At 39.1% G+C, this 27626-nt stretch overlaps 1 protein-coding gene across 1 annotated transcript in view; it reads left to right on the forward strand.

Annotated features, from left to right (window-relative positions):
- Positions 1-20673, forward strand: part of sort1a (sortilin 1a) — a 30635-nt gene extending 9962 nt beyond the window's left edge. The window contains exons 3-20 of the mRNA XM_052102001.1: positions 7020-7093; positions 7306-7408; positions 7530-7691; positions 7782-7855; positions 8108-8157; positions 8281-8408; positions 8864-9008; positions 9956-10111; positions 10544-10650; positions 14318-14420; positions 15265-15436; positions 15697-15887; positions 16034-16223; positions 16370-16486; positions 17959-18067; positions 18344-18456; positions 18713-18833; positions 18922-20673. Of these exons, the coding sequence (XP_051957961.1) occupies positions 7020-7093; positions 7306-7408; positions 7530-7691; positions 7782-7855; positions 8108-8157; positions 8281-8408; positions 8864-9008; positions 9956-10111; positions 10544-10650; positions 14318-14420; positions 15265-15436; positions 15697-15887; positions 16034-16223; positions 16370-16486; positions 17959-18067; positions 18344-18456; positions 18713-18833; positions 18922-18936 (2130 nt within the window). The 3' untranslated portion in view covers positions 18937-20673. The remainder of the gene's footprint in view (positions 1-7019; positions 7094-7305; positions 7409-7529; positions 7692-7781; positions 7856-8107; positions 8158-8280; positions 8409-8863; positions 9009-9955; positions 10112-10543; positions 10651-14317; positions 14421-15264; positions 15437-15696; positions 15888-16033; positions 16224-16369; positions 16487-17958; positions 18068-18343; positions 18457-18712; positions 18834-18921) is intronic.
- Positions 20674-27626: the final 6953 nt, after the last annotated feature.

The raw sequence follows: 27626 nt of genomic DNA on the forward strand, positions 1-27626 counted from the left end.
GTGAAGCTCCTGACCCCTATCTGGAATATTTTATGCATTGGACTGCTGCCACAAGATTGGCTGATTTAGATAATTGCATGAATAAGTAGGTGTACTTAATAAAGTTCTCAATGAGTGTAGAAAACTAGCATATAGTATACATCGATTCATATATTATTTTGTGGATATCTTAACAAGATATTACTAAAGCATTCAAATATTGTATATTGATTAGAGGTCAACCGATATTGGTTTTTTCAGGCCGATGCCGATCTTTTGAAATCCGGGTCGGCCAATGGCCGATTAATGCTGCCGATTTATTTTGGCCAATATTTGGCCGATATGTGCTTGTTTTTAACCTTTTATTTGAAAGATAAAATGTAACAAATAATTACTTAAGATAGATACAATTTCTCAACAAATACATTTATTGAACACTTGACCAATCTGCACTTGTACACTTAAATGAAAAATGTATAATGTAAAAACATGTTGTATAAATAAAGCAGGTGTTACGAACTGCTCCGAGACACGAAGGTTGAGATCCAAATGCAGCTTTAATTCAGGGGAAATCCAGACACGTAATCCAATATTCAGAGCATCCAAGAGAAGCACAGGCATAACTAGGGATGGGTATCGTTAAGGTTTTAATGGTATTACTATCTTACCGATACTGCTTATCGATCCGGTACTTTAACGGTATTCTTAACGGTTCTTTTTGTTATATATATATATATATATATATATATATATATATATATATATATATATATATATATATATATATATATATATATATATATATATATATATATATATATATATATTAAACAAAGATAAATGTTATATAGGCACAGTGATTTAATTTCAGGAAGGTCTACTAACATTACTGTTCAGGTGTGGTCTAAAAAGAAATTTAATAAAGTTATCAGTTGTAAAATAACACTGCATAGTTTATCATAGATAGATTAATGCTTATTAATGCAGAAGTTATTCATTCAAGAGCTGTAAGTGATTTTCTCTTTGCCTTTTGTTGTTTGATTCGCAGTAATGGCTCAATCGTCAGCATGTTTATTAGACTGCTTCCCCTTTAAGACCAAGTCTAATTGGCTCCTGATACACCATATTTTCTCCCAACTATTTCCATAACTACGTCCATTTAAGACATAAACTGTGTTTAAGTGAATCTCCAAGCCGGTCGTTTTGACATATTTTTGTGTATGGTTGAACGTTTAGACAGGCACATGAAACCCAAAGTAGCCTATACTTTGCTTGTCCCGTTGCAGTCTGTTTCGGAGCACGCGCGCCTTGGGAACAGTATCTCTTGCGCTCTTTTTATTATTAAACACGTCCCGCAATTTAGCAACAGTAGCTAGACTGCATTTTACAACAATCACGATCGTGCTGATTCTGACGTTAAGTTTGAGTTTTAGGGAGAAATGTCAGTGCACCGCTGTGAAGGGAAGGAAGTTGTGCTAGACAGAATGCGGCTTATGTATAAATATTCTTTTTATAATCTTTGGAAGGCGAAATCTAAAATAAAATAAAATCAGACTAATATCACAGATCTAAACCAGGCTATGTTTTGTTAGTTCTGTCGTCACTCATTAAGCAGGGCTCATGTTGTGCTCGCTGTGGCACCGCGTGAGAGAGATCTCTCTCTCTCTCTCTCTCTCTCTCTCTCTCTCTCTCTCTCTCTCTCTCTCTCTGTCTCTCTCTCTCTCTCTCTTTGACTGCGAATAGCTAAATTGCATCACAGACAAATGGTTTCACATTATTATACATAGAAATGGCTGGCGAGATGATAAAATAACTTTCTCTTATAGCAATAATAAATGTATTTTCTTAATTTCTCCAGTACCGACAGCAGAACCGATAATGTCCGAGCTTACCAAAGCCAGTCCTTCACTAGCCTATAGTGTGTTGGTATCTTTTTTTATTACTTATTTCTCTGCATTGAGTGACAACCCTCTCAAATATAAGACACACAAACAGAACAAATAAAAGTCTCAGATTCACTGTCTGTAATTGAGAAATTCTTGCTTACTTATTGTGACATGATAGCAACCCTTCTGCTGTGATAATGCAACTTCAACTACGCTATCAATATCCAAAGTAGCCGAACGTCATGTCGTGTTTTTTCTTGAAGTTGCCAGTAACATATCAAACGTTTTTAATTAAATATAAAGGAGTTATACAAATTTAATCCTTACCGTTTTCTCCAAGGAACTTAGCTCCTTCCTGGATGAGGTCTGCTCACTCTGCTGGAAAATGACTCTAGGGGCAGCGTGCATCGAACACGGGTTCCACAACAACACTAGGCTGCCCACAGATGCGCCTGCCTAATAATCGGCTTGATATACTTGGATATTGGCCGATGCCGATTATGTGAAAATTTTTTAAAAATCGGCCGATTAATCGGTCGACCTCTAATATTGATGTACCTTACATTTTTGGCTTTGTAGTACATTTGTTATCTTTGAGGCCATCTACCAGTGTGCTCCTGAAAGATGACAAACATTTTAAAACATTATAGCAGTAAACGCATTGAACATGTACAATCGTTGAATATTGAAAATATATTGATGACACCAATCAGGGGCACACAAAATAGTTTGCTCAATAAAATGCTCTCTAGATTGACAACATACCCTCCTGATACCACCTACAAATGACTTAAAGATCAAATGTATTTTTTTTAAGCATAAACCTCACCTTTGTTAGATTTATGCTTAAAACTAGGAAAAAAAAATAGTTTTTCAGTTAAAATCTTGATGTTGGTTGTGCGTTCATGAACACTGAGAAAATTATATGAATGTGAATAAATTATGAGAGAATTTTCCTTTTTGGGTGACATGTTCATTTAAGAATGTTTAGGCATTTTTAGCGGAACACTAAAATGACAAATAATTCAGAAAATTGTTTTTTTGTTAGTGTAGAAATGTTTGAGCACTGATTGAACCCCCCTGGGATTTGAACCAGCAACCTTTAGTTTACTAGCCCCAGTCGCAAGCCATAAGTCAACACCAATATGCTTACTAACCAGTAGCTGATCAACAAAATGTGTAATTGTCAGTTTAAACAGATTGTCTTAGTCATTAAACTGTGCTTCAGGGCTCTGTGGCCAGCTCCATGCTCTGATTTGCAGGAATGTGACCCCTACAATCACACGTCAGTGCGAAGCGAGAGGGAGTGAATTACAGCTCAGCGGCTGCATTTCTGAAAGACTGCTCAGAACTTGGCTTGACATGACCTCAAACCGTCATTCAGTGCCAACAACACTGGAGGCTAAATTCGTCTGTTATAGAACTGAACTGAAAAGCAGTGTAGCTGTAAAACATGTACAATCTGTAATTACGCCACCAGCCCACACATAACAACAACACTTTACATTGAAAACAAACATCTTCAATGACCAGACAAACTGATTAAAGTGTCATTGCCATATGTGCTAAGGCAAACATCACTACTAATATTACTCCTACTAAATGGTTTATGGATTTCATCAAGCCTGTAACCTTAAGTATTACATTTTTGAACTGCGGACATGAATGAAACCTCAAATTGAGAATAACGCTATTATTTACAATCTGAAGTAAACGCGGATTTCTTGCTTTGTTAGATTTTTTTTAATAAGATTATTTTGGGGGGTAATCAGCGTATTGTGTCCTTGTAAATGTGCTCAATGATAATTTACAAAACATTCATAATGAATTAACTAATGCTAAAATATATATATATCAAAATTACCACTCCGGACATGTAAATTGTGGGTAAGACAACTGACAAGACAACATTTTGATAGAAGTGAAAGTAATGAAAAAATTATCTAATAATTCAGTCAGTCAAATTAACCTTAAAAAACAACATAAATTTGTAAAAAAATAATATTAGTTGTTTTCTTTTACACCATAGTCTATACATATTTAGGAACGTTTCTTTGCTGCTTGCATTTATTTTTTTAAAGTATTGTTTTTTTCCCCAACTCTGCTTTTCATCTTTTCCAGCAGAAGTGTTTGGCATGGGGTTAAAAGTTCAGTTTGCGTTTTATTTTCTCGAAAAAATAAATACCCTAGTGACAATGCCCCTGGTTGGATAGTTTTGGGTTTTATATGATATGAGCTCTATAATTTAGGTTTCATAATTTAGAATGGGCATCGGTTATTCATGTTCAGTTGATGATGTATGGTCAATGCTTTAATGCTTTTAACCCCATAAATATACACATCACGGGCAGGTGTGTACACAATACAACAGGGGCAAAAATAGAAAATGCCCACATACTGTCGTATAGCTTGCAAATCTGTAATAACTTACAGCGCTTCAGTCAAAGATATTCTTCAGGCATTCTATTAATTTCTCTGAAGATTCATCCAATTGCAAGTATACCACTGTTATCATCATGGTTTACATGAAAAATTTCACAGATGTTGCTGGTGATGTGCTGCAAACTGAAAGGTTAATGGTGGTGGGCATCCTCCTCCTGCCATAAACTGTTTCAAATGAAACAGTGAGAAAAAACTCACTACACTAGTGTTTATTACACTCATGTCAAACCATTTTTATTGACTTCTTGAACTGTTTGATTCACAAAAGAGCCTCTGAAGGGGGTGGGGTGGGGGTCATCTGTTACTATAGATTGTAATTTACTGTTACTGTATAGAGAGCGGCAGAACTGCAACTCTGTACATATCGTAAATGGGTCATTCCTACAATTCAGTGACATTCCGACTTTGAAACAAAAAACATGCTTTTACAAGTTTTTCCTCAATGTTTCATCATTACAGGGACATGTTAAAGATTGTATTAGTCATACTGGTCAAATGGGCTACTAAATTAGTTAAATGGGCAGCAACAGGGTGGACCATAACAGGGTGGACATTCAGTGGATAAATGAGCCACTACATGGTCTGTGATTTGATATCTAGGAAACATATTTGTAAACTAATATTTATGATTTTATTTCTGTTAACATAAATACTGTATATTGACATTTTTTATTATATTAATTTCCCATATATCTTCCCATAACAGGGTGGACATGTTATGCTTGACCACATATGACTAACACCACAAAATAAAGGAAAACATAAATAAAACAAGAGTTAAATAACTTTTAAATACCTAAAAGTTATTTTGCAGAATGGGTGATGTCCACCTCTAGTGTGTGTGACGTCATTTCCTAACATATATCTTCAATGAAAGGTCATAGTATAGGTCATGACATAATATGGTGAGCAATGAATCAAGAGACACACAAAAACCCTCCACTATCAGTGTTAAAATGACACATTTACAACAAATGAATATATGTTAGTGAGAGAATGTAACACTAAACTCTTAACTGTATATAGGGGGAAAATAGAAATTCAATGATTTAGCATTTCAAAGACAAAAAGGATGTTTATTTTGAAATAATGCAGTAATCCAGTTTTTCTTACCCCTCTCTCTCTACCAGAACAAGCTCTGACATATGCAATAAAATGTAATGGCATGTCATGAATAGGTGCGTTTACTGGTGTTTTTAAAATCCCAGTGGTGGGAAGCAATTAACATGCAATCGAAAATGATCTTGCTTCTGACAGAAAACACGCGCTGAGATTGTCACTGATCTTTTCCCCAGCCATTTCTGTCAAGTGTAGCATCGGTGTAAAGCAACATCTGATATTTGACACAACTCACACAAAAAGGTGTGTGTGTTTCAGGTACATTTCTCTCGATTTGTTAAACATTCTCAGCAGTTTGGGTGTTGACGCTAAAATACGGGACACATGGCATCGTGTATGGATTTTATACGAAAACATTTTTCCCTTAATTACGGGACAATTCCTTATTTTACAGGATGTTTGGCATATTTTGTTAATTAATTTGACCTGATACAGCTTCAGCGTCTCTCTCTCTCTCCATTCACAGTCATGAATTCCCTCAGTCGTTGATGTTGGTGACAACAGTTGTCAGGGGCAGGGAATGGCAGAATTCAAGTGATAATGCACCAATTACAACAAAGAATTTCCAGTTTCGAAAACAGCATCCAATACAGTTAAAGGGAAACTAATGACAGTAGATTATGGACTTCTGAAGCAGCAAAACAAGTGGGTATACAGTACCGTGGGTATATGCAAATATTGATCCTTAGAAGTTGTTATATGCAAACAGCCCTGGGAAAAAAGTAAGCATAATGCATATATGCGCGTATGGCCCCAACTACACCACTGGTCATTATACTGGATTGCGCTTTGCTCAAAGAATTCTATGCTATATGCCCTGCGCAAAAAAACGTAATTTTATTTAAAAGATATGTTTTTGTACATTTTCTATTGTTCATGGCAGCAGTAACTCGTCAAATAATGATAAAATAGTAGAGAAGAGTGTAATAGCCTGGCATATATCCAGACGTGCGGGGTAGTCAATAGCACTTTTAGCATGTTTAAGAGATCGTTTAGGTGTCTGGACTCTGGATCAAAGCAATAGAGTGATGCTCTACTGTCCTAAAAGAATGTGTCAGATCTCGATGGTCTAATACATCCTCTGCTATATTGCGCTCATAATGGGCACACAAGAATGGAATTGCGCCATGCAAATTTTATTCAGCAAGCATTTTGAGTGTGTTTGCTCTGTTGCCTAATCTACATAATTCCCAGAGTAAAATGGGCGCTAAACCAGCACAGACATGTGCAAATAAATGACACACTTACCGGGCACAATTCATTCTTAGGGATTTACCCGAAGTATTTCTGCTTAAGTTAAAGTTAAGAGTTAGAGACAGGAGTTAAATGAGAGGGGGCGCCGTCCAATCAGAATCCTAGCTGTAAGCGTGAATTGCCTGTGCTTGAGTGATAGCTGGATAAATTAAGTCTGAAGGTTGAGATTGGAGCTATGCTCATGTTTGGGCATGTGTCCTGCGGTAACTCGCTCAAGCCAGAGTCTAAATCCTTAAGAATTCTTTTCTGCACTGCAAGTTTCTGAACGACTCTGGGTCTATCACTTGCCCATACCATATTATTCACTTACACGGTCACGATGTCCCTCTCCTTGTGCAGGTATTGCTGGTGTTGACCACTTTCCAGGTTCCTCTTTTTATCATGCGGTTCGGTCAGTCCAGACTCTACAGAAGGTAAGAGTGTATTTTAGGACAGTGCCCAAACTATGATGGAACTCTATTGCTGTCCTTTTTATATAAAGATTAGTGAATAATAAATCCTTCCAATAATCAATTCCATCCTTGCTGCGTATCCTCAAGATTAAAGCTAGTACAAAATAGATCCATTTGTTTTTAATAAGCTGTATCACATGATCCATAACTCTCTCTCTTCTCTTGTGGGTCAGTGAAGACTATGGAAAGACTTTTCAGGACATCACTGACCTCATTAACAACACCCTCATACAGACCGAGTTCGGCATTGCAATTGGTCCTGAAAATTCAGGCAAGGTGAGGGTTTTATTCATTGATTTCCTGCCCTGGGTGTACTTGACATATTTGAAAATCATAACAGAATATTTATTTTTTTTAAAAATACATATTTTCTGCATGTCTGCTTGTTGTCCCACAGGTGATCCTAACAGGTGATCTATCCGAGGGAAGAGTCACTCAAATTTTCCATTCGGTTGATTTTGGGAATAGCTTCGTAACCTCTGAGCTTCCCTTCCATCCCTTAATGCAGATCACCTACAACCCCAGAGACAGCAACATACTCATGGTCTACAGCATCAGTGTAGGACCAATGATCGTTCATAGACTACTGTTCATTAGACATTTCCTTTGTTCTTTTGGTCACTCTGTTTTAATTTAATTTGTGTCTCAGTATGACGTTTGGCTGTCTGAAGACTTTGGAGCCAACTGGAGGAAGATCCATGAGACAGTATGTCTTGTGAAATGGTATGACAGCAGAAATACACCTAAATGAATCAATTTCATTTGGCCAGAGTTTTGACTATCTGTTCTGGCCAACAACTGCCCACTTAGACAAAACCATCTGACCAACATATAGTGACCAGCCACTGTTAAAAATGTATGTCCAGAATGTCAACGCATTAGATAACATCCTAAATTGATGTGGAGAATTATGTGTGTATGGATGGAGATTTCTAGTTTTATCTATTTACCTCATTGTCATTTTTGTCATTTTAGGGGAATTGATGACACCATTTTCTTAACAACAAACCCCAATGGATCCTGCAGTGAGTAGATATTTCTCATTATAACAAAACGGTCAGGGTCATTACAAGCATGTTGTATCTATCAGGATTATTTCAAGCTTATAGTTCCTCATTTAGTCGATTTTGTCTCTCTCTTTCTCTCAGGTGACCGGGGAATGCTAGAACTGAGAAAGTCTTTAGACTATGGCAGAACATTTAAGACTATCGGAAGCAAGATCTATTCTTTTGGGATTGGTGGACGCTTTGTTTTTGCTTCTGTCATGACAGAATTGGTGAGCTCTCTTAATTTTACATGAATTGAATGATGTTTGTGAGAAAACTGTGTTATGATATCACATTTAGATGTATGCATTTGGCAGACACTATCCAAAACGACTTGCAGTGTATGCGTGTTATCAGTTTGTGTGTTCCCTGGGAATCAAACTGATGATCTTGGTTTTGCTAGCACCATGTTCTACCAGTTGAGCTACAGGATATATAATCTCTGTTCCAAAATTAAGTGAATTGCTTGCTTAGCATTTTCATGGTTTACCAGCTAATGTCCAACCGTCTTATGGAGAATGTTCCAAATCAATTGCTTGAGTTTCCATTTTGTTTTACAATGCTGACTTCAGCAATGCCGCTGAAGGCAGCTGCTGAAATAAGCAGCTTGAATTTGGAGCAAAACTATAGTGTGATTTGTATGGTTGGTTTCACATGCAGGTGTCAAAAACACTTACTTTTTCAGGGCTCCACACGCATGATTCATGTGTCGGTAGATCAGGGTGAGACGTGGAACATGGCTCAGCTCCCCACTGTTGGCCATGAACAGTTCTACTCTATTCTGGCTGCCAACGATGATATGGTCTTCATGCACGTAGATGAACCTGGAGGTAGATCAGTTGTTTATTGTTCAGCTCCATAAATCCCCTGGTATAGCATTACAATAACATTGCTATGCAAAATGCAGATATGGATCTTATCATATCGCTTAGATTTGAACTTCAGAATTGTGTTATGTGATGAATAAATACATGAGAACCTACACAAATTAAACAAATGAAAACATTAGTTATTTTAATAATAACTAGATGGGTAAAATTGATCAAGACAAACTTTGACAGACATTACAGTAAGACAAACCTTTAACTAGATAGTTAGTCAGACAGACTGACACATAAATCAGTCAGATAAACTGTCAGATATGTAGATAGAGAAAAAGAGCTTCAAACAAACCAGATCAAAGGCCTTTTCTAGGTTTGTTTACATTAGAGTTTTTTGAAAGTTTAATTTTAAACTAAGTCTGTCTAGCAAGTTAGTCCTCTCAGTGGCATATTTGGAACGTTCTCAGGCAACTATTTTTGTAAACAAGCGACATACAAGAGCAGCTCCTATCTACTTGAAAGGGGAAAGACAGAAATCTCAAAAACAGTTGGTCAAGATTATGAACAAAGGCCATATTTCAAATCAACACTAAAATCTGACAACACCATGACAAAAGAAATGAAAACCTGACTCAAAACAGTTTAAAGGTCTTTGCAGAGTTTGGTGGAGGTAGTTTGAAAGCTCTAGGAGGAGTTATTGTCAGAAATGTTGGACTTCGTTTAAGGATTTTGATAAAACCCTCAACAAAATTTGTAGAATAACAGTATATTGGATTTGTCAATCTAACATCATTATGGCAAGTCATACAGAAAGGTTTGCTTTAGATTTTTTTTTTTTTATACTAAAAATGTGATATACTCAGGAGGGCATGTGACATTAGTGGTTTTAAAGCCAATATTGTAAAAAATCATGAACCTGTATATTGATGATTGTTTTTACTTCTTTCTACTATTAGACTCAGGTATTGGTACCATCTATGTGTCTGATGACCGGGGCACAGTGTTTTCCACGTCCCTGGGACGTCATTTGTATACTACGACGGGTGGAGACACTGACTTTACCAACATCACCTCTCTGAGAGGGGTCTATATGACCAGTGTGCTCGCAGTGGGTACGACAGGTTTTGTCTGAAAGCTATAATTTAAAAAAGAAATTGAAGAATAAACTGCAACATCTGTCTCTCTTGGTTACTCTTTATCAAATTTGAGGATTTGTCCCTTAAACTACTTGTGAAATATAGAAAATTCAGCAGTAATTTCTGGTACAAGAGGGTTAGTGGAGAGAATTGAAAATCCTCCCTTTCCTCTGATACTTATTCTTGAACAGTTAGAGTATTGCTAATTAAAAAAAGTTATATTTATATAGTCCCCCTTAAAACAAATTCCCATCTAAAAATAACTCCTCAGTCTTTACGGTCAAAGAATCAGTAGTTTTCCCTTTTTCCATTGAAAATCCATTCCTTCGTGTGGAGATTAGTGATTCTATACCCACATATATAAAATAGAGCAGCTCATATTTGTTGATGAGTATTTTCTCTCTACAGATGGCTCTGTGCAGACAATGATCACATTTAATCAAGGGGGAGAGTGGCGACCCCTGCAGAAGCCCTGGAATGGAGTATGTGACTCCACAACCGAGCACCCAGACAAGGTGAGAGCCTTTAGACTTTAGGTGAGAGACAAGAGACTTTATGGATCAACTAGTGTCCATTTATGTATCAACTTTATTTTTTGACTTATTTATTGTCCCTGTAATTCTGTAATAAGTTCTATAGCATGATTAACACCAAAACAACAGTCACCAAAACAAATGCCACTGGCTTTGGTCAATGGAGAAAAAAAAAACGCTCTGGTTACAACTGTTACCATGTTTCCCTGAAATGAGGGAACGAGATTCTGTGTCAGTAGCATCTGGAGGGGAGACGCTGCCCTTCCGGCTGTTCTGTCAGCCGTTGGCCCACCCCACCTCCTGTGAACCTGGGGGAGAGAGGAGGGGAGGGGTGGGGAGAGGGAAAGGGCGAGCGGAGACACACAGAAAGAGAGGAGAGAACAACTTGCTCGCCGGCTCTCGGACATGCTACCGCTAGTCCTCAACCGCTTCTCCACCCTCTGGCGGGGGTCAGCTCACTCACACACGGCAGCACTGTAACTGTATAAGGATGGGCAAGGAGGAAGTGGGAACCGGCTGAACAGTCAACATAAAGATTAATGGTAAACATAAGTTTAAAACAACATAAAACATAAGGACACACACACAATGCAGCCGGGTGCGTCTCTCTCTCCAACTGGCGCCTCCGGGTCCTCTTTATCTCGCACTACTGCTGATCAGCTGATGGCCCGGCCACGCCCTCCTCCTTGTCACACCTCATAATAGGAATTCCCATGGGAGAGCATCCAACAGGTCTTCTAGCTCTGGGAACTAAATGCTGTCAGGCCACTGAGGTGCCACCAGCAGCACTTAACTTATTTGTTAATAAACAAAAAGCTTGGGGGGGGGCCTGGGTAGCTCAGCAATTAAAAGACACTGACTACCACAACTGATTCGAGTCGCAAGTTCGAATCCAGGGCATGCTGAGTGACTCCAGTCAGGCTTCCTAAGCAACCAATTGGCCCGGTTGCTAGGGTGGGTAGTGTTGGGTTAACCTCCTCGTGGTCACTATAATGTTTGGTTCTTGCTGTCGGTGGGGCGTGTGGTGAATTGTGCATGGATGCCGCAGAGAATAGCTTGAAGCCTCCACACATGCTAGGTCTCCGTGGTAACACGCTCAACAAGCCACGTGATAAGATGCGCAGATTGATGTCTCAGACGCAGAGGCAACTGAAATTCATCCTCCTCCACCCAGATTGATGCAAATCACTATGCCACCACGAGGACCTAGAGCACAATGGGAATTGGGCATAAACAAAAAGCTCTCAGAGCCTTGTGGACTGCAAACAGTTCTAGGCAATTATGTGCAACATAATTTGCGCACCTGTCCAGGTGCTGAAGACTGGATGACAGTTGAACAGGGCTTCCTGGCCTGTGTTGGACATGTTCGTCATGACAATTTTGTTTCTGTCCTCTCTGCCATGCACAACACTCTCCTGATATAATGTAAGTGTTCTCCATATAGCTAGCATGGCTAACAGTGGTGTGTCATTGAGAGATGTAAAAGACAAGGGGTTATGGAAGCTGCAGTGGCCGTTAAACCCAAAACCTACTGGATCTGTCGCAGAGGTAGTGCTACCCCTGGCTTGAACTCATCAAACCAGAGTATACACTGAGTGCTTTTGCCAGTCAGACACACCAACATTCCAAGCAGGAAACTTGCCGACTTGGCACCCACATGCTTTTTGCCCAATTGATTTTGAGGCCCATATGCTCCAGATGTGTAAGCAGCTGATCCCTGTGCCTGCATGCTTGTTTCTCGTATTGTACTAAAATACATTGGCACTGCTTAGGTTCAGGGAAGCGAGCACCACATCAACACATTTCATAAATATGCAGGGAGCCAGGGACATGCCAAAGGGTAGGACTTTCAACTGGTATGCAGTCTCCTCAAAGGCGACTCTTAAGATTGGCCTGTGACGAGGGGCTATCTGCACATGAAAGAACACTTTTAATCTTTTAGTTCAGTAGGTATGAACCAGTCCAGATGTTGATGTAATCATCTTGAATGGAGATTTTCTGAGTGCCTGATTTAAGTATCTCAAGTCCAGTATATGCCCTAGCCCACCATCCTTTCTGATGGTAGAACAAAATAGTGGCAGTAGAAGCTTTTCTCCCTACCGGTATGCTACATAACGCATCTTTGGCAAGGAGACATTGTACCTCTGAGCACAAAATCAGCATGTCCCACACCATGACAGTGGAGGAGAGGACACTGTTAAAGTGAGGTGGATGTCTTGTGAACTAAAGCAGAGTAATTTTGTGACTCGTTTTGTTGGAACATGTCTATCATGGCACAGCCAACAGCAACACAAACAGCAAACACACTGTGATCGTGTTCTTGTTCGCAGCTAGTTGACCGCAGTTAAGCAAGAGACATGGCACGTCACTATCAGCAGCAAGACAGACAATGAAGTGACCAGCGTCACACCATAATCTTGTTTCCAGCTCATGACACTGCAGAAAGCGAGAGGTTCACTAGTTGACATGGAGGTGCCTTAAATCTCAGTGTTACGACATGGCAGTCTCCTGGCATGCCCTCAACAATAGTAAAAACAGGGCAAAACGTCCTGTGATACAGAGGTGATGTCACACTCTCATTTCTGGCTCACAACTGCAAGAAAACTGAAAGGCAAATTCCTGAAAAATATTTGCCAGGGTGTTACTCCAAAGACACCCGGCGGCTCATAGACCTGCCATTTTCCTGGGCAGAATCCTTGGTGGATGGAGCATCAATTTGTGGCACTGTGCATTTAACAAACACCGCAAAGGTGTCAGTGCCAGAGACCTGAAATCTTACTGAATTGGGAGATCGTCAAGTCATAATAAGTCATAATAATCTGACAGAGGGAGATATCGCTCACATGGAAAACATTTGTGAAACACCATCTTAAAAAGACATCGTTTAGCAAACGGCTCTTTTATGTGCTTTACACTCCAAAAAACATTACTGTTTGTCGGAGCACAGGGAGGGAGATAGAAAATAATCCACTCGCTGTTACAGTAAGGTGTGCAAATTCAACAACAAGCAAAGATTCGGGTTCAAGTGGACGAGAGATGTTATGGCAAACCTAAAGGGAAAATTCAGATGAAATGGTGCCGTGCTCCGGTTTTCATGCCCGTGATGATGCACGCACCAGAGGCAGAGTGTCAAAAAGTGTCAAATGGCAAAAGATTTGCATGATTTTATAGGGCTTCTGAGATCATCACACCTGGGAGGAGTTTCCCATAGCGTCAGCTACTGATGCAGCGTCAAAGTGACCGACTTGAAGGGGAACAAACAATGCTATAATATTACACTTTCTGGAGAATGCTGTTTATTTTAAGAACACAAAATATATTGTTGGTAAACAATAAGGACAGCATTAAACTAGGAAATATTTGCTCAAGTTGTTGGTGTTTCTTAAAATAAAAAGGATGATTCACAATATAACACATTTTGTGAGTCATTATATGTTTTGTTAGGATAGTTCACATTTCCAACGTCATTCTCATTGCAAGAACACTTTATGAAACCACACTAACACTCATCCTGGCCCATCCTCTTTTTGCAATGCTCTCAATTTTCAATAGCACTTAAATGAATCTGAACATGGTTGTACAGTATGTGACTTCTAAAAACTGTGCAGTACATCATGTTAATCTTGTACATGCCTCTGTTCTCTTGCAGTGTAGTCTGCATATTCACGCCTCCTACAGTATTTCTATGAAACTGAATGTGCCTATGCAGCCCCTAACAGAGCCCAATGCTGTGGGACTCATCCTGGCCCATGGTGATTACTGCCCACATTTTCAATCACAAGGCTTTCTAAAAGTCTATGCTATTACTGACTCACAATCATATAAAAAAAATATATATGTTCTATTTAATTCCATTCTATTCTGTTCTGCACCGTTCTGTACTCATTCTATTCTGTTCTATTCTACCATGTACAATTACAATGTTTAGCAAGTAAATTACATGAAATCAATCCTGATGTTGAGAAAATACATTTGTTCTATTTTAATAATCAATTGTACCATTGTAATGATCAATCTACACTCGATGCCATAGGCCATTCAAAACTCACACACAAATTTTTGCTATTAGGCGAAGACCATATTATATTATATTATATTATATTATATTATTATGCCATGCATGTGCTATTCTTTTTCTTTTCTCTTCTGCTATGCCCATTCTATTTTTCCATGTTCTTTTCTAATCTATTTTGTAAAACATTTTCTGACATTTCCTATTCTATCTCTTCTCTTCTATTCTATTTGTAGTGTTATTTTCTTTTTTCTTTGGTCAGTTACCACAATCATGTTGATGTTTGCTATTCTTCATCCATGCCAATGGTTTGACTTGCTTTAGTACCTGGTTGTACAGAAGAAATGCATTGTGATCCCAGTAGAGCATTAGCCACCCAGCCCCCATCATGATCAATTTCTCTATATTCTCTAGTTCCAAACTATGGGATTGAAGTAAATATTTCATATTAAGTTAGACATATCTTTAAGGAATATTTTACTGTTCCCTTTATAAGCCCCTACTTCTGTCTTTTGCTTCTATCTTGCACGAGTTTTACAGGTGCATCGGTCACGCTGTGTTTCTCTGACTCATTCTTTCATCAGGGAGTGTTGGTGGAGCCGTTTCTGTGCTTTCTCCAGACGTGTACGTGTCAGACGACGGGGGTTACACATGGTTTCAGGCTCTGAAAGGCCCACACCACTATGCCATACTGGATTCAGGGGGTCTGCTGGTAGCTGTGGAGCACAACCCATCACACCCCATCTCACAGATCAAGTGAGCTCACTGTCTAACATGATGTTTATACTGATGTGACGTATGCAGATTATTGGTCCAGAGCTGGTGTGATGTATGAACAGGTTCCATCATGATTTCACATTGTTGATAATAAACAATATTTTTATAATATATAAAAATGTAAGAATATTTTTTTAATTTCCAGAATTAACATTTAAATAAGAATTAACAAAGTGAATAAACGTTTCTAATGCTGTTGTCATTATTATCTTTTCCGTTTTGTTTTGTTTTGTTAATAGATTTTCCACTGATGAAGGTCAATGTTGGCATGTGTTTAATTTCACTGATGACCCAATATATTTCACTGGATTGGCATCAGAACCTGGTGCCCGTTCAATGAACGTCAGTCTGTGGGGCTACAGGGAGACCGTCCTTAATCAGTACTGGGTTTCTGTCACTATAGACTTCAGGCAGTTGCTCTCCAGAGACTGTGAGTGTACTAATACTCATAACTATTCTGTACATGTATAATGAGGTTTTATAAATGTATGTACAATGTTATTGATTTAGTTTTCATTCAGAATTGTATCAGTTAGTAAAACATTGCCCTAAAATTAGCTGAAACTCCCCTTGCAGGTCGGGAAAGTGACTACATCCAGTGGCTCGCCCACTCCAGCGATATTAGTGACCCCACTGACGGGTGCATGCTGGGATACAAGGAGAGGTTTCTACGGTTACGAAAAGACTCAGTCTGCTGGAAAGGTCGAGATTACGCGGTCATGAAGGAGCCCACCACGTGCCCCTGCACCCTCGCTGATTTTCAATGGTTCAAAAAACTACTATTTACAATTTGGCAACAAACATTTTGCCAAGTTTTCATATATGCTTAAAGTACAAATTATTATATTAGTCCTACATCTTATACCACAAATTCAGTCCATGAGTCCAATCCTTATCCGTCTTTTCACACAGTGACTTTGGGTTCTACCATGAAGAAAACAGCTCTGTGTGTGTGGAGCAGCCTGATCTTATTGGCCATTCACTGGAGTTCTGCCTGCATGGACACAAAGAGCAACTTCAAACTAGCGGGTGAAAAATTATTCTCCATTTTTTCTACATAGCAGTTGTATTTGTGTGTTCAGCATAATGTGCACAATTTTCATTTCACATTTTATTGTGTTGCCGTTGTAAGTAGTACTACGGTGCATGGTCCAATTACTGCTCTTAGAAATCTATTAAATGGATTGGCTGAAATGATAAGCATGTGCTTTAAAATTGCAGTTTTTCCCCATGGAATTTTTTCAGCAGTGGTGCTGTTGTGCAATGCCGGACCCGTATTTACGTTCGTCGGTGGAAGAAATGGCTTGCAATAACCTTAGAATTATTATAGATGGGCTATTCGTGTTCTCCTTGTCATGTGTGTGTTTATTTACTCTGAGCTTTTGACACTTGAAGGGCTCTGGAAACCCAGATGGCTGTAGTAATAACTGTTAAATATTTAAATGCCTCAATGGTGACAATTACTTGCACTATATACATGAATACAAATGGATAATATAAACCTATTTCACACATATAACAACCATCATCACTACTGAATCAATACACGAGTGGGTTTCAACTGGTTTTGTTTCAGGATCCAGATTTTACATTGGACATCAAGACCCAATGTTAAAAATTATAATTTAACCTTTGCATATAAGCACAGGTAAGACCATAGATGGCTCCTCATTACTGTGTTTATGTCACTGGACCTAGTCCTTCTAAAATAATAATAATAAATGATAGTTTTTGTAATGAAAAAAAAATAGTCCTAAACACATTTATAAACATCTACAACTGCCACAGTTGGAAAAAATGAGGACTAATAGATTCTACCTAATTGATTAATTTGAAACTATAACATTTTCATCAAAATATCAGTTACTACTGTAAAATCATGACACATTTTAGTAAAGATGATGATGTGTAATTTGAGAAACACTTTAATTTGGAGCATTGAACAGATTTGCTCTTTTTTTCCTCTGTGCTGTTTAGCATGTCGGGGCTTGTCTACTGTTTAAGAGGGTTGACTTCCTCCATAGCGCTTTAAAATAGAACATTCTCACTAGAATTCAAATTGTTCACCTTTTGTGGTCTATGCCACAATATCGAGTGAATAAGAGATACAGAGCTCTCAGATCATTGGCATGAGTGATTCTGTAATGTTTTGTGCCAAACTCGTGCGAAAACTAGGTTTTAATCGCACCGTGATATTTTCGTGTTGCAGATGAGAAGCACATTTATGATAATCGAGATATATCGTCCAGAAAGTTTGGGCTGCTGCCGACATTTTTTAAATTGAGGTAGAACCATAGCATTTTTCTTTCCCTGATGTCCGCGGCCCTATCGGAACAGACCTACCAAGCATTACGTTGCGTCGAGAATATTAATGAAACATATTTTGGCAGCGGTGGTGTGCCACTACTGAATGTATATAGGGGAAACACTGAATTGTTAAAAAGTTGATTAAAACTGGCCCTAAAGTTAAGAAGGTAACACTCTACTTTATGTGACCATAGTTATCGGAAGATTCCAGGAGATCATTGTAATGGAGGAATGACTCCAGAAAGAAAAGAGATTGATCTGAGTAAGAAGTGTGTTAGTAACTTACTGAGTCCGGAGCTACTGGTAGGTATTTATTTGTATCAGCTTGCAAAAATAAAGTTTTGAATCAGTTGTAAATTCTCTATTTGTCTGTCTGTCTGTCTGTCTATCTATCTATCTATCTATCTGTATTTCTGTGTGTCTGTCTATCTATCTATCTGTATTTCTGTCTGTCTGTCTATCTAGCTATCATCTGTTATCTATCTATTTTAGGATTAATGTATTTAATGTATTTTGTTACAATTGTTTGAGATGCAAAAATGATCTTATGTCCCCTCTTTCCCATCATGCATCTCTCAGACAGAGTCCCCCTCAGTGAACTCAGGTCCTATTATAGCTGTGGTAATCACGATTCTGTTGATCAGTGCTATCGCTGGGGTTCTCTTCATCAAAAAATATGTCTGTGGAGGAAGGTGGGTTTCCCCATTTTTATAAATATCACACACAGCTGCACTAAAACACTTATTTCTAAATACATGTTCTTTTTCAAAATTCCTTTTTTCTCTATTATTGTTGGCCAAAAAAGCCCAATATTATTACTGCATGATTGTCGCATCATGCAGTGCATGAGCAGTGTCCTTTTGTATTTGATTTCCCGTGCAGCATTTGCCATTTTATTTATTTATGCGTAGTGCATGTCATGGCCTCTTTTATTGATGTCTTCTGTAGGTTCCTTGTACACAGGTACTCAGTATTACAACAGCACGTTGAAGCTAACAGTATTGATGGTGTGGATGACCTGGATACACTGGAGGTTGGCAAGATGGATTACCATGATGATTCAGATGAGGTATATATATACTACTAATCACATATAAAGAATACAATTTATATTTTAACAATGTCAACAATGGAAGTATCTTTCTTAACATCTACAGGACCTCCTAGAGTGACATCAAAATGATGGACTATATCCAATTCCATTTGAGTAAAACCATAATGCCTAGCCTTTCCATGCCCTCTATGTGTGTGTGTGTGTGTGTATCTGTGTTCCAATGCCTACCAGATAATAACACACATTCTGACTGTAGTGTGTCTTCCCAGTTCATTGGATTCTGACTAGTTGGGACAAATCTTTTAATTCAGCCCAACAAGACTTTCCAGAAGGACAAGAACAGAGAAAGTTTTTCCTTAAGAGTTTTCTGATCAACTGCGGAATTAACTACTTCATACCCGTTTATCTGTCATTATTTCCTGATTTATTTTCTTTTTTTTTCTTTTTTCATTTCAGAATATGACATAGTATTTTGGATGCATAAAGGATTTATGTGAATTTCAATTGAGAGTTGCAATATATTGTGAGTTTATGTGAAATGACATGGACACCTTGAAGTCCGGTGGCTTTCAGCATATTGTATAACAAACTAATACTCTATATTGCCACTGATATTTGAGCAATATATAATGAGAAAGAGATACAGTAAGGTTTGAAACATAGTTAAAACTGACATAAGTGCTTATTGTTGCATTGCTGGATGCCCTGCATCAGGTATTAACTCCACCAAAGGATTGTCCTGCTTTATATGTTTGCATATTTAGAAACTGGTTTGAAGTCTCCCTGAGATATTTCAGAAAGTCTGTTTTTTGTTTTGTTTCTCACACACATTTGTGAGCAAATCAAAACAGGATTAATGTGAAGTGTTTAAAGTTAAACGTTCAAGTGACATCATTTTCTCAAAAGCTAAAAGCCAAGCTTAATGTTTGACTGTTACAGGGATATTCATTACAGAAGTACATTGCAACTTGTTTCTTTATTACACTAATACCCTTGGAAATACGATTTGGATCTTTAAGATACTATAAGTCAAACCTTACATTGCCTTTTAGAGGTGACATTCACTGTAATTTCTAATTGTTTTTCTTCTTCTTTTTTGACATTCCTGTGTGCTTAGATATACAATGCACTTTGCATATCTTCTATGCACAAATAAGGATACATTCCCGTAAATAAGGACACATTCCTTCTTCCAGTTGAGTATTTCAAGTGTTACTAATTTTATTCTGTTTTGTAGTGTTATATTGTCATTAGATTTAAAGAAAAGATTGACCATTGACTGAATCATTTGGGGATTTTAAGAAATGGTACATTGTCTTAAAAGCGTGGTTTGCAATCATCCTAAATGTGGCGCACATTTCAGATGGAATAAATCAGTACATAAAACATAATAGCAATGCAGTATCAGCAATAATAGTATATACAATAACAAGACAAAATGTTTCATGTTAATAATGACATTTAAACGTTTTTACCGAATATCAACACATCCTTCATTAGGATGTTTACAATATTTAGTGTACTACAGTAATTACCAGCCTAATCAAATATGAAACTATATTTTTGGGGACTGTTTTGACTCAACTCATAAGCTAATTTGTAGTCAATAAGCTGATCAAGTTTTGAGTGCAGTTTTTTGCACGCTCAAAGAAATAGATACCTCAGGGTTTATAGATGACAGTGGATCACTCATTTCATTAATGGTTATGCATGACAAATGAAAGCTCATTTGTAAAAGAGAGTTTAATTAGGATGAATGTGGCTCTTCTAAAGCCAATGTTTGACACGCTGTACCATTAAATGTGACTGCCAATAAAAAATAAATTCAATAAAAAACATTTCCACACTCATTGACTTGAATCAAATGGATGGGCATTCTAGATAGATGGATGGATGGATGGATGGATCTGCAAGTAAACATGGTACATGTATTTTTATTATTCAAATTTGAAAATGAAAAACAAATTGAATGCTGAAATTAAAGTTTAAAATATTAAACACTTATTTCTTGTTTTATTGGCACATGTTGGGGCTCTCTCCTGTGGTTTCGATTTTGAAACTGGTTCAGATGACAGTGAGTGAGCATTTTCAGGTGATGCGAAGAGATACGGCAGCTTGCTCGTATTTCTCCCACACCAGGCTTACCACTTGCAGGTGAAGTCTCCATTGTCTGTACAGAAAATACTGTATTTGCCCTGGACATTCGCTATACATAACAGATAAGTGTGCACTGCTCCGCACAATCGGTTTCTGAGGATGTGTAACTGAGTTGAGCGTGTACCTCCTGGAAAATTTTAAATAGGCTGAAACAGGACTAAAGGCACACCTTAAGAAAAATGTCCTTCTCAAAGTATTTCAAAATTGAATACACTCACTGAGAACTTTATAAGGAAGACCTGTGCACCTACTTATTAATACAATTATCAAATCAGCCAATCATGTGGCAGCAGTGCAATGCAGATACTGGTCAGAAGCTTAAGTTAATGTTCACATCAACCATCAGAATGGGGAAACATTTTATCGCAGTGATTTAGACCGTGGCATGATTGTTGGTGACAGGCGGGCTGGTTTGAGCATTTCTGTAACTGCCTGATATCCTATGATTATAACACACAACAGTCTCTAGAGTTTATTCAGAATGGTCCCAAAAACAAAAAACCTCCAGTGAGCGGCAGTTCTGCAGATGAAAATGCCTTGTTGATGAGAGAGGTCAAAGGAGAATGCCAGACTGGTTCAAGCTGACAGAAAGGCTACGGAAACTCGGATAACCACTCTGTACAATTGTAGTGAGAAGAATAGCATTTCAGAATGCACAACATGTCGAACCATGAGGCAGATGGTCTACAACATCAGAAGACCATGTCAGGCACTTTATCAAGACCACAGTGTTCCTAATAAATTGCTCAGTGAATGTATATATACAGTGGCAAAAAACAAGTATGTGAACCCAAAATCAAAAGTAACATTCAGTATCTGGTATGGCCACCAGCTTCATTAAGTACTGCATTGCATCTCCTCCTCATGGACTGCACCAGATTTTGAAATCTTGCTGTGAGATGTTACCTCACTCTTCCACCGAGGCACTTGCAAGTTCCCGGACATTTCTGGGGGGAATGGCCCTAGCCCTCACCCTCTGGTCCAATGGGTCCCAGAAATGCTCAATGGGATTGAGATCCGGGCTCTTCGCTGGCCATGGCAGAACACTAACATTCCTGTCTTAAAGGAAATCATGCACAGAATGAGCAGTATGGCTGGTGGCATTGTCATGTTTGAGGGTGATGTAGGATGAGCCTGCATTAAGAGTACCACATGAGGGAGGAGGATGTCTTCCCTATAACGCACAGTGTTGAGATTGCCTGCAATGACAACAAGCTCAGTCCGATGATGCTGTGACACACCACCCCAGACCATGATGGACAGGCCTCGGTATAACGCTCATTCCTTTGACGATAAACGCGAGTCCGACCATCACCCTGGTGAAACAAAACCATGACTCGTCAGTGAAGTGCACTTTTTGCCAGTCCTGTATGGTCCAGTGAAGGTGGGTTGGTGCCCATAGGCAACATTGTTTCCGGTGATGTCTGGAAAGGACCTGCCTTACAACAGGCCTACAAGCTCCCAGTCCAGCCTCTCTCAGCCTATTGCGGACAGTCTGAGCACTGATGGAGGGATTGTGCGTTCCTGGTTTAACTCAGGTAGTTGTTGTTGCCATCCTGTACCTGTCCCGCAGGTGTGATATTTGGATGTGCCAATCCTGTGCAGGGGTTGCTACAAGTGGTTTGCCACTGCGACGATGATCAGCTGTTCTTCCTGTCTCCCTGTAGCGCTGTCTTAGGTATCTCACAGAACAGACATTGCAATTTGTTGCCCTGGCCACATCTGCAGTCCTCATGCCTCCATGCAGCGTGCCTAAGGCACGTTCATGCAGATGAGCAAGGACCCCGGGCATCTTTCTTTTGGTGTTTTTCAGAGTCAGTAGAAAGGTCGCTTTAGTGTCCTAAGTTTTTATAACTGTGACCTTAATTGCAGTCTGTAAGTTGTTATTGTCTTAGCGACCGTTCCACAGGTGCATGTTCATTAATTGTTTATGGTTCATTGAACAAGCATGGAAAAACATTGTTTAAACCCTTTACAATAAAGATCTGTAAAGTTATTTGTCTTTTTACAAAATTATCTTTAAAATACAGTGTCCTGAAAAAGGGACGTTTCGTTTTTGCTGAGTTTATATATACAGTACTGTGCAACATTTTTAGGCACTTGTGAAAAATGTTGCATAGTGAGGATGTCTTCAAAAATAACAATTTATTTAACAATTAACATCATACTGTTACGAATGTGTGCAGCAGGAGAAGGCAGACGGGAAGTGCGGATCCAATAGCGGTACTTTATTCATAAACAAATAGGAAAAGACACAAACACTGGAACAAAGTAACGAACCACGAGGAGAAAAAATAAACTAAACTCGAGATACATGCAACGACTAACGAAGGGCAATGGAACCTCAAACAAATGAACAGACAGCAGGGAACATTGAACTTAACCATACAACGATCGAGGAGGGAAAGGAAAACAAACAGGGTTTAAATACACAAGGTGATGGAACTAAACGATAAACAGGTGAAAACAATGAGTGAGTGCTGTCAGGTGGTGAGGGCAAGGAAAGATGGGAAGTGTAGTTTACTTAGACAAGGACTGGTGAAAACACGGGCCGGACAACAAGGAAAAGTGAAATGGAGTGTGACGTGCTGAGTGAAACAGAAAACACGGGGCGGACAACAAGGGATTGTGACACATACAAAGTCCAGTAAACATAAAAAGCTAAATCAATATTTGATGTGGCCACCATTGCCTTTAAAACAGCCCAAATTGTTTTTTTGGTTGTTGGCAGATAGGATGTACCAAGATTCTAGGATTATTCACCACCATTCTATCTATTTAGGCTGTCTCAATTACTGCTGTCTCTTCATGTAATCCCAGACTGACTCGATGTTCAGTGGGGGGGGCTCTGTGGGGCAATGCCATCTCTTGCAGAGAGAGTAAAAAGTACTCTTCCAAAAGTAATGTATAATATGATATTTGGGAGTATAATACGTATTTTTCCTATTTACACACTAAAGCTGAAGATATAAATAACCGTCTTAAGACAAATGTTTTTTGTGAAACATCTTAAGTGCCTAAGAATTTTGCACAGTACTGTATATACTGATATATATATATCTATATATATATAGAGATATATATATATATAAACGGATCAGCCACAACATTAAAACCACTGAATGGTGAAGTGAATAACATTGATTATCTTGTTACAATGGCACCTGTCAAGGGTGGGATATATTAGGCAGCAAGTGAACAGTCAGTTCTTGAATTTCATGTGTTGGAAGCAGGAAAAATGTGTAAGCTTAAGGATTTGAGCGACTTTGACATGGGTCAAATTGTGATGGCTAGATGACTGGCTTAGAGCATACCAAACAGGAAGGTCTTGTGGAGTGTTCCCGGTATGCAGTGGTTAGTACCTACCAAAAGTGGTCCAAGGAAGGACAACCGGTGAACCGGCGACAGGGTCATGGGTGCCCAAGGCTCATTGATGCACGTGAAGAGTGAAGGCTAGCCTGTCTGGTCCGATCCCACAGAAGAGCTACTGTAGCACAAATAGCTGAAAAACGTAATGCTGGCCATGATAGAAAGATGTCAGAACACACAATGCATCGCAGCTTGCTGCGTACGGGGTTGCATAACCACAGACCGATCAGAGTGCCCATGCTGACCCCTGTCCACCTTCGAGTCAGAACTGTACCATGGATCTATGGAAGAAGGTGGCCTAGTCTGAAGAATCATGTATTCTTTTAGATCATGTGGACAGCTGGGTGTGAATGCGTCGTTTACCTGGGGAAGAGATGACAGCAGGATGCACTATGGGTAGAAGGCAGGACGGCAGAGGCAGTGTGATGCTCTGGGCAATGTTCTGCTGAAAACCCTTGGGTCCTGGCATTCATGCGGATGTTACTTTGACATATACCACCTACCTAAAGATTTTTGCAGACCAAGTACACCCCTTCATGGTAACAGTATTCCCTGATGGCAGTGGCCAGATGGCAGAGGTCTTGTGGAGTCCATGCCTCGATGGGTCAGAGCTGTATTGGCGGCACAAAGGAGACCTACACAATATTAGGCAGGTGGCTTAATGTTGTGGCTGATCTGTTTATATTGATAAGCCATAACATTAAAACAACCTGCCTAATATTGTGTATGTCCTCCTCGTGCTGCCAAAATAGTACCAACCCGCATCTCAGAATAGCATTCTGAGATACTATTCTTCTCACCACAATTGTACAGAGCGGTTATGTGATTTACTGTAGACTTTGTCAGTTAGAACCAGTCTGGCCATTCTCTGTTGACCTCTCTCATCAACAAGGCATTTCCGTGCCTTGGCCTGGGTAGCTCAGTGTGTATTGATGCTGACTACCACATCTGGAGTTGCAAGTTCGAATCCAGGACGTGCTGAGTGACTCCAACCAGGTCTAAGTGACCACATTGGCCTGGTTGCTAGGGAGGGTAGAGTCACATGGGGTAACCTCCTCGTGGTCGTTATAATGTGGTTCTCGCTCACGGTGGGGCGTGTGGAATTGTGTATCCACACAAGCTACGTCTCCGTGGTAACGCGCACAATGAGCCATGTGATAAGATGCACGTATTGACGGTCTCAGACGTGGAGGCAACTGAGATTAATCCTCCGCTATCCGGATTGAGGAGTGTCACTACGCCATCACGAGAACTTACAGCGCATTGGGAAATGGGCATTCCAAATTGGGGAGAAGAGGGGAGAAAGAGAAAAAAAGGCATTTCCATTCACAGAACTGCCACTCACTGGATATTTGTGGAACCATTCGGAGCAAATTCTAGCGATGATTATGCGTGAAAATCCCAGGAGAACAGCAATTACAAAAAAACTCAAACCAGCGCATCTGACACCAACAATCATAGCATGGTTCAAATAACTGAGTATAACTGACAATTTTCCCCATTCTGATGGTTGATGTGAATATTAACTGAAGCTCCAGACCCGTATCTGCATAATTTTATGTACTGCACTGCTGCCACACAATTTGCTGATTAGATAATCGCATGGATGATTGTTGGTGCCAGACAGGCTGGTTTGAGTATTTCTGTAACTGCTGATCCTGATGATTTTCAGCTGTGCTGAGGTAGAGAAGGTGTCTGCAAGTGGCCCAGGATTTGCAGGGGTGGGATTCAAATATTTAAAAAGTGCATCTGAAGAGAGAACAGGAGTATATGGTTGTTAAATTATATTAATAAAAAGCTGATGGTGAAACAATATACAATAATAGCACTTATGCCACATTATAGTCTAAACACAAAAAGAAAGAGTAATTACAACTAGCATTCATGCACAAAACATGTATTCAATGAGCACTTCTCTAGTATGCTGTTTGCTATAATACATATAATGATATATAATATAATATATAATAATAATATAATGTAACAATCAGTAATGAACATGCAGTGGCTTACAACTATTACAAAAGGGGATGGAGAAAAAAAAAAGGAAAAGCATTTTCATTTACTTTTACAATTTCTCAAAATTGCATGTTCATGTTATAGGATAGGTTTTTCCACAAACAACACCTGAATAGTCTTTCCAAAATTCCCTAACCGCAGTTTCACTGTTCACACACACATCTTCGGTTAACGTAATTAATTTAAGGTAAAAGTAACTGACATTAACTCTAGCTAGCTATTTAAATGAGCAAATGTTACTAGTATTTTCCAAAGTAAGCTAGCTAGTAGTAACACTGATCCAAGGGTAACTACTATGCAATTAGATAAAATATAATTTCACATTACCTCTGTTCTTAACCCATTTTTGTTCCTCTTCTCTTCTTCTTTTTCTTCCCTGGGCACCAGAGGGCTTTGTTTTGTTTTTTTTACATGTTTGAAGAAGGCTACTGCTGCTAATTTATCTTGTTCAGTGACAATGTCACTTCAGATAACTGAACTCGCCCATTCCCCATGATTAGGTAGTCTAACTATGAGAGTGGCGGGCGGGGGGGGCTATTGATGCACCAGGCCGGGGTGATGCTGAAGGGAACAGAAAATATAAGCTATGTAGTTATGTTGTTGTGGGGGCTTTTTGCTTTTTTTGTAATATTTAGAATTAATAGTATTAAAATAGTATTAGCAACAAAAAATAAAAAAATCACTCACTCATTTGGGTCCTCATTTACTCCTATGGGTGGACGGCGCCACTAGCATTTGCCTATTCTGCCTATGCCACGGGCTGGCCCTGACTTACAGGCACTTTCCCACCACGTTTAAGCAGGCTTGAGTAACTCCACTGCTTAAAAAAAAACAGCACTTAACCCTACACAAGTAGAATGCTACAGACCAGTCTCTCTCATCCCATTCAAAAACCCTCGAAAGGGTTGTTTTCTATCAGATCTCTGCCTATCGCTCACAGAATGAACTGCTGGATGACAATCAGTCAGGTTTCAAAAGTGGACATTCCACCGAGACTGCCCTGCTGTCTGTCATTGAATCGCTGAGACAGGTGAGAGCTGGATCCAAATTGTCCATCCTTAATCTACTGGAAATATCTACAGCCTTTGACACAGTCAACCATCACAGGAGCTGTGCTTAGCTGGTTTAAGTACTATCTCTTAGGTGTGTCTTTTAAGGTAGCCTGGAGAGGTGAGATGCCAAGTCACATCAGCTAATTACTGTGTTAACTCAGGGCTCAGTGCTTGGATAGCTTCTCCTCACTATATACACAACATCACTGGG

Source organism: Xyrauchen texanus, chromosome 32 (assembly GCF_025860055.1).
Source record: "Xyrauchen texanus isolate HMW12.3.18 chromosome 32, RBS_HiC_50CHRs, whole genome shotgun sequence".
Classification (NCBI taxonomy): Eukaryota; Metazoa; Chordata; class Actinopteri; order Cypriniformes; family Catostomidae; genus Xyrauchen; species Xyrauchen texanus.